Raw genomic sequence first — 7,955 nt, 5'->3', positions numbered from 1 at the left:
ATGTAGATGACATACTGCACAGCTTCTCTGGGCTGTGTGTAGAGGATGCTGCCTCTCATACTCAGCCATATGATGGCGCTCTCACAGATCAGGCAGCTGACCAAGATGCCCAGGTACCCCCGGCCATGGTCCACCAGGGTGACCGAGCAGGACTGGTCCGAGCCATAGGGCAGGCCGAACAGAACCACAGATAGAACCACCAGCCTTGCAGGGGAGGGGGAGAGGGGCATGGTCACACAGATGACACACCCATGGTTCAGACAACATTTTGAGGGGGTAAGTATTCCATCTCATATACAGCTTCATACTTTTAGCTTGGTGCAGGGACTCCTGACCAAAGACAGACACAGGAACATACACTCACAGAAAGAAACATCCAGTACTCACCAGATGCAGTGCAGTAGAAAGAGGAAGAGGGCGGGCAGCACTAGGTCATCACTGCCAACTGACCAGCGCCGCCGAAACATCACCATACCAGGCATCACTGCCCTGTGAGGGAGAGAGGAAGAAAACAGCACGTTACGACACAAATCTTTACAACCTCGAACAAAAGAGTACTTAAAATAGTGGTTAAACACACACCCTTGGCTTTAATAAATCCTGCCCACAGTACCCATCATCGCTGCCCTCTGAGAAAGCAAGAGGAAGAGAGGACGAGAAATAAAAACAGTGTCCACATCATGGTGTGATCGAAGGCCAGACCCTCTTTCCCCACTGACCAGCTTTCATAATAGCCAAGACTTCCTCAAAGCTCTGCTGCATCAGTCAGACTATAGCAGAACTATCAGTACGCTCTGTTTCTCCTCGCAATTGAAGCTCTCCAGATGGAAAGAGAGAGGTGAAATTGAAATATGGAGGGAGAGAGAGTGTGAGGGAGGCTAAAATAGTTTGTGGACAACGTGGACTAGGTAATGAGTGAGGGTGTGAGAGAGGACTTGTTTTGATGGGTTTGTTTGTTACCATATGCTCTGGCAACGTGAACACCGCTTTCATTCTTCCCTTCCCTTCATCCAAAAGGGCAGTCTAAAACAAGTCAAAAGTGCCTTAGGCCTAGATTGAACTGAAGTAAAAGAGAGGAGGGAGAGCGTGAGGGATCTGGAGAGGTGGCTAGCCTTAGCCTATAGTGGTATGCCGTTAGCATATTTTGTCAAAACAGAAGCAAAGCCCACTGTCACAAAACACATGGGTAGCAGATGGTTAAAACCGTGTAAGGAACGCCTAGTGTGACAGTGTGCCAAGTTTGTGACTCTCATTTTATAGAGAATTTAACTATAGGGTGGGGGCAGGGATTCTAAAACTGGATAAAGTCAGCAACTACATATTCCATGATTTTCAAGACAACTATGTCTAGAGTATGCTTCAATAAAGGCTGGCTAAACAGTGTGACAGGTCTATATGGTCTCACTAAAGGTTAGGACAACATTACTGCTCTGCCCCCCCTGTCGCCGGCTGCCACATGGCTTCCTGTGGGTGTGACTCACATTATAGAGAAGAGGGAAGGAGGGGAATGAGAGAAGAGGGGAAAAAAGGAATAAGAGAGTAAACCCCTTGTCATTTAGGCCAAAACAAAATTAGACTAATGAAATATAGCAGGTCCCACAATGTAGGAGGTCTGTCCTCCACCACTTGAGACAGTGACGTCATCACTCCAAACCCTCCTCTCCTCCAGGCCGTGTGTTATAGCCTAGATACAGGTTGCAGTCCCCATGGGGATCTTACCAGTGGAACACACTACCACTTTAACTGGAAAGGCTATATCAATAGAATCAGTGAAGCAGCACACTCTCCCATACCAATAAGCCCATGTGTTTTATTGAATCTGATTAGGCCTAGATTTAGAAGTCTGGGACAGGTATTGACGGAGGAGATGGCTCCCGGGTGGCGCAGCGGTCTAAGACACTGCATCTTAGTGCTAGAGGTGTCACTACAGACACCCTGATTCGAATCCAGGCTGTATCACAACCGGCCGTGATTGGGAGTCTCATAGGGCGGAGCACAATTGTCCCAGCGTCGTCTGGGTTTGGCCGGTGTAGGCCATCATTGTAAATAAGAATTTGTTCTTAACTGACATGCCTAGTTAAATAAAGGTTAAATCAAAATAAAATTGTAGGGAGAAGCCGAGTTTCTGTTCTCAAACCCCTAACTGTCCCTTTGTCTTTCAGAAAGTATAATAGGTTACATATTAACTATTAACATTTGTCCCTTCAGCTTGCCTTTTAGGGCAATGGCTCCCAGGACCTCTAACAAGGAGAGTATGGATTTAATGGCAGGCGTAGAGTAAACAGTTTTCCTTTTCCAACTGGTAGGCTATTCTAGGAACCATAAATGTAACTGTATGACAGTCAACATAAATCCACAATACCCAGGTCATAGAAACTGTATGGAATACAGCCATACAGTATATTTCATTTGGGATAAATTCCTTTGATGATAAACAACACAGGCTGATCCATACTCCTTGGTTTGGCTGTACTCCATTAGTGCTCATACAGACAACACCCAGCTCATCTCACAGTAATATCCACTGTCCAACTCCAAGCCCTCCCATATGGCAGTGACCTCCCCAGAGCCCACCCAAGCAGAGTTCCGCCGTCCAGCCGGCCAGTCAGGACTGTGATGTCTGCTGAAATGGGTTTTTCTACTGTAGCTTCAAAACAAGGAGATTTATCATACTCATCGGTGCATGTCTTAAACCCACAGGCCATCGCATGCGCTTAGCATAGGGCATCCATCACCCTAGAGTAGGGTTTCTTAAACTATGGGTCATGACCCAAAGTGGGCCCTGGGCATGTGAGAAGTGGGTCACGAGTTATGAGAATACATCTATAAATCACACAATATTTCTTCATAATTTGGGTCACGGGAGTACAATCCATTTCTCATTTGGGTCCCGTGCTGAAACAGTTTAAGAACCCCTACCCTAGAGATGTGCAAAAGACTCTGAGTAAACATTTATCAAATGCACTTAAAATCGGTAGAACTGGGGTTCCGTTGAATTGGAAAACTTTTGAACGTTTTTTCTTTTGTGGTGTAACATGAAGAAAGAATTGAGAAATATTGTAGGGATATAATTTTATTCAACAGACTCAGCATCTACAACATTGCAGGAAAGCGAAGTGATACTAAGGGACGCGGTGAGACTAACAGATCAGGCAATAGTAAGAGACTTCCAGGTCATAAAGACCTCAAAGAAGAACATTTTAGGAATGTGGATGGCACCTTCAGCTTGGAAATGCAGAGACCATATTAAGCTGTTAGAAATGTCCCCAAACCAGTTGAAGAGAGAACATACAGTACCAGTCAAAGGTTTGGACACACCTACTTGTTCAAGGGTTCATTATTTTTACTATTTTCTACATTGTAGAATAATAGTGAAGACATCAAAACCATGAAATAACACAAGGAATCATGTAGTAACCCAAAAAGTGTTAAATAAATCAAAATATATTTTATATATTTGAGATTCTTCAAAGTAGCCACCCTTTGCCTTGATGACAGCTTTGCACACTCTTGGCATTATCTCAACCAGCTTCATGAGGTAGTCACTTGGAATGCATTTCAATTAACAGGTGTGCCTTTTTAAGTTAATTTGTGGAATTTCTTTCCTTCTTAATGTGTTTGAGCCAATCAGTTAGGTAGGGGTGGTATACAGAAGATAGCCCTATTTGGTAAAAGACCAAGTCCATATTATGGCAACAACAGCTCAAATAAGCAAAGAGAAACAATAGTCCATTACATTTCTTTATTGTGTCCCTTGGGGGAAATGTAGTATTGCATATGGGGTTTCAGGCCACTCTCTGCAAGACAGTTCTCTCCCTTATGTCAACTGAGTCATAGAATCTCTCACTACTACAATATATTCTAATTTGTATCTGTGAACCCAACTAACATGTGTTTTGTGGAATGTGTGTATGACAAGTCCCTGCATGTGAGAAATGTTTTGTTCCCCACACAGCACACTCAGAGAGAAACCTCTTCAGTGTAGTGCTTTGTCTGTCCAGTGACGTCACTCAAAACCCTTTCCTGTATTACAATGACCTAGTGGCGTCATGGGTGGAATCTTAACATTTTCATTATATATATATATACTGCTCAAAAAAATTAAGGGAACACTAAAATAACACATCCTAGATCTGAATGAACTATTCTTATTAAATACTTTTTTCTTTACATAGTTGAATGTGCTGACAACAAAATAATACAAAAATTATCAATGGAAATCAAATTTATCAACCCATGGAGGTCTGGATTTGGAGTCACACTCAAAATTAAAAGTGGAAAACCACACTACAGGCTGATCCAACTTTGATGTAATGTCCTTAAAACAAGTCAAAAATGAGGCTCAGTAGTGTGTGTGGGCTCCACGTGCCTGTATGACCTCCTACAACGCCTGGGCATGCTCCTGATGAGGTGGCGGATGGTCTCCTGAGGGATCTCCTCCCAGACCTGGACTAAAGCATCCGCCAACTCCTGGACAGTCTGTGGTGCAACGTGGCGTTGGTGGATGGAGCGAGACATGATGTCCCAGATGTGCTCAATTGGATTCAGGTCTGGGGAACGGTCGTATGGCCAGTCCATAGCATCAAAGCCTTCCTCTTGCAGGAACTGCTGACACACTCCAGCCACTAGAGGTCTAGCATTGTCTTGCATTAGGAGGAACCCAGGGCCAACCGCACCAGCATATGGTCTCACAAGGGGTCTGAGGATCTCATCTCGGTACCTAATGGCAGTCAGGCTACCTCTGACGAGCACATGGAGGCGCTGTGCGGCCCCACAAAGAAATGCCACCCCACACCACGACTGACCCACCGCCAAACCGGTCATGCTGGAGGATGTTGCAGGCAGCAGAACGTTCTCCACGGCGTCTCCAGACTCTGTCACGTCTGTCACATGTGCTCATGTGCTCAGTGTGAACCTGCTTTCATCTGTGAAGAGCACAGGGCGCCAGTGGCGAATTTGCCAATCTTGGTGTTCTCTGGCAAATGCCAAACGTCCTGCACGGTGTTGGGCTGTAAGCACAACCCCCACCTGTGGACGTCGGGCCCTCATACCACCCCCATGGAGTCTGTTTCTGACCGTTTGAGCAGACACATGCACATTTGTGGCCTGCTGGAGGTCATTTTGCAGGGCTCTGGCAGTGCTCCTCCTTGCACAAAGGCGGAGGTAGCGGTCCTGCTGCTGGGTTGTTGCCCTCCTACGGCCTCCTCCACGTCTCCTGATGTACTGGCCTGTCTCCTGGTAGCGCCTCCATGCTCTGGACACTACGCTGACAGACACAGCAAACCTTCTTGCCACAGCTCGCATTTGATGTGCCATCCTCCTCTGATGAGCTGCCACTACCTGAGCCACTTGTGTGGGTTGTAGACTCCGTCTCATGCTACCACTAGAGTGAGCAGCACCGCCAGCATTCAAAAGTGACCAAAACATCAGCCAGGAAGCATAGGAACTGAGAAGTGGTCTGTGGTCACCACCTGCAGAACCAATCCTTTATTGGGGGTGTCTTGCTAATTGCCTATAATTTCCACCTTTTGTCTATCCCATTTGCACAACAGCATGTGAAATTTATTGTCAATCAGTGTTGCTTCCTAAGTGGACAGTTTGATTTCACAGAAGTGTGATTGACTTGGAGTTACATTGTGTTATTTAAGTGTTCCCTTTATTTTTTTGAGCAGTGTATATATATCTGTTCAAAAGTTGAGTCACTTAGAAATGTTCTTGTTTTTGAAAGAAAAGCAAAAAAAAAATCCATTAAAATAACATCAAATTGATCAGAAATACAGTGTAGAAATTGTTAATGTTGTAAATGACTATTGTAGCTGGAAACGGCTGATTTTCAATGGAATATCTACATAGGCGTAGAGAAGCCCATTATCAGCAGTCATCACTCCTGTGTTCCAATGGCACGTTGTGTTAGCTAATCCAAGTTGATCATTTTAAAAAGGATGATTAAAGAAGCAATAAAACTGGCCTTCTTTAGACTAGTTGAGTATCTTAAGCATCAGCATTTGTGTGTTTGATTACAGGCTCAAAATGGCAAGAAACAAAGATATTTCTTCTGAAACTGAATTCAATTCAAGGGGCTTTATTGGCATGGGAAACATTAATTACCATTGCCAAAGCAAGTGAAGTAGATAATATGCAAAAGTGAAAAACAATAAAAATTTACAGTAAACAATACACATACAGAAGTACCAAAAGAATAATGACATTACAAAATGTCATATATGTATATATAGTGTTGTAACAATGTACAAATGGTTAAAGTACAAAAGGGAAAATAAATAAATATGTGTTGTATTTACAATGGTGTTTGTTCTTCACTGGTTGACCTTTTCTTGTGGCAACGGGTCACAAATCTTGCACACCGCGTTATTTCACTCAGGAGATATGGGAGTTTATCAAAATCGGGTTTGTTTTCTAATTCTTTGTGGATCTGTGTATGCTGAGGGGAAATATGTGTCTCTAATATGGTCATACAATGGGCAGGAGGTTAGGAAGTGTAGCTCAGTATCCACCTCATTTTGTGGGCAGTGTGTACATAGCCCGTCTTCTCTTGAGAGCCAGGTCAGCCTACGGTGGCCTTTCTCAATAGCAAGGTTATGCTCACTGAGTCTATACATAGTCAAAGCTTTCCTTAAGTTTGTGTCAGTCACAGTGGTCAGGTATTCTGCCACTGTGTACTCTCTGTTTTTGGCCAAATAGCATTCTAGTTAACTGTTTTTTTGTTAATTCTTTCCAATGTGTCAAGTAATTATCTTTTTGTTTCTCTCGTGATTTGGTTGGGTCTAATTGTGTTGCTGTCCTGGGGCTCTGTGGGGTGTGTTTGAACAGAGCCCCAGGACCAGCTTGCTTAGGTTCATCTCTCTGTAGGTGATGGATTTGTTATGGAAGGTTTGGGATCCCCTTCCTTTAAGGTGGTTGTAGAATTTAACGGCTCTTTTCTAGATTTTGATAATTAGCGAGTATCGGCATAATTATGCTCTGCATACATTATTTGGTGTTCTCCGTTGTACGGAGGATATTTTTGCAGGATTCCGCATGCAGTCTCAATTTGGTGTTTGTCCCATTTTGTGAATTCTTGGTTGGTGAGCGGACCCCAGACCTCACAACCAAATCAAATCAAATCAAATCAAATTTTATTAGTCACATACACATGGTTAGCAGATGTTAATGCGAGTGTAGCGAAATGCTTGTGCTTCTAGTTCCGACAATGCAGTAATAACCAACAAGTAATCTAACCTAACAATTCCACAACTACTACCTTATACACACACCACAAGTGTAAAGGGATAAAGAATATGTACATAAAGATACATGAATGAGTGGTGGTACAGAACGGCATGGCAAGATGCAGTAGATGGATAGAGTACGGTATATACATATGAGATGATACTGTAGGGTATGAAACATAAAGTGGCATAGTTTAAAGTGGCTAGTGGTACATGTATTACATAAGATGGCAGATGCAGTAGATGATATAGAGTACAGTATATACATATAGAGATGGGTAATGTAGGGTATGTAAACATTATATTAAGTGGCATTGTTTAAAGTGGCTAGTGGTACATTTTTACATAATTTCATCAATTCCCATTTTAAAGTGGCTGGAGTTGAGTCAGTATGTTGGCAGCGGCCGCTAATGTTAGTGGTGGTGTTTAACAGTCTGGTGGCCTTGAGATAGAAGCTGTTTTTCAGTCTCTCGGTCCCTGCTTTGATGCACCTGTACTGACCTCGCCTTTGGATGATAGCGGGGTGAACAGGCAGTGGCTTGGGTGGTTGTTGTCTTGATGATCTTTATGGCCTTCCTGTGACATCGGGTGGTGTAGATGTCCTGGAGGGCAGGTAGTTTGCCCCCGGTGGTGCGTTCTGCAGACCTCACTAACCTCTGGAGAGCCTTACGGGGTGGGCGGAGCAGTTGCCGTACCAGGCGGTGATACAGCCCGACAGGATGTTCG

General features: G+C 43.9%; 1 protein-coding gene across 1 annotated transcript in view; it reads right to left on the bottom strand.

Moving 5' to 3' along the window:
- Positions 1–7,955, bottom strand: part of LOC111969140 (diacylglycerol lipase-alpha) — a 58,983-nt gene that overhangs the window by 29,285 nt on the left and 21,743 nt on the right. The window contains 2 exon segments of the mRNA XM_070445477.1: positions 3–204; positions 388–489. Of these exon segments, the coding sequence (XP_070301578.1) occupies positions 3–204; positions 388–482 (297 nt within the window). The 5' untranslated portion in view covers positions 483–489.

The sequence above is a fragment of the Salvelinus sp. IW2-2015 genome, linkage group LG10 (genome assembly GCF_002910315.2).
Source record: "Salvelinus sp. IW2-2015 linkage group LG10, ASM291031v2, whole genome shotgun sequence".
Lineage (NCBI taxonomy): Eukaryota > Metazoa > Chordata > Actinopteri > Salmoniformes > Salmonidae > Salvelinus > Salvelinus sp. IW2-2015.
The sequence above is the reverse complement of the archived record's forward strand: the minus strand, read 5'-3'. Positions and strand labels throughout refer to the sequence as shown.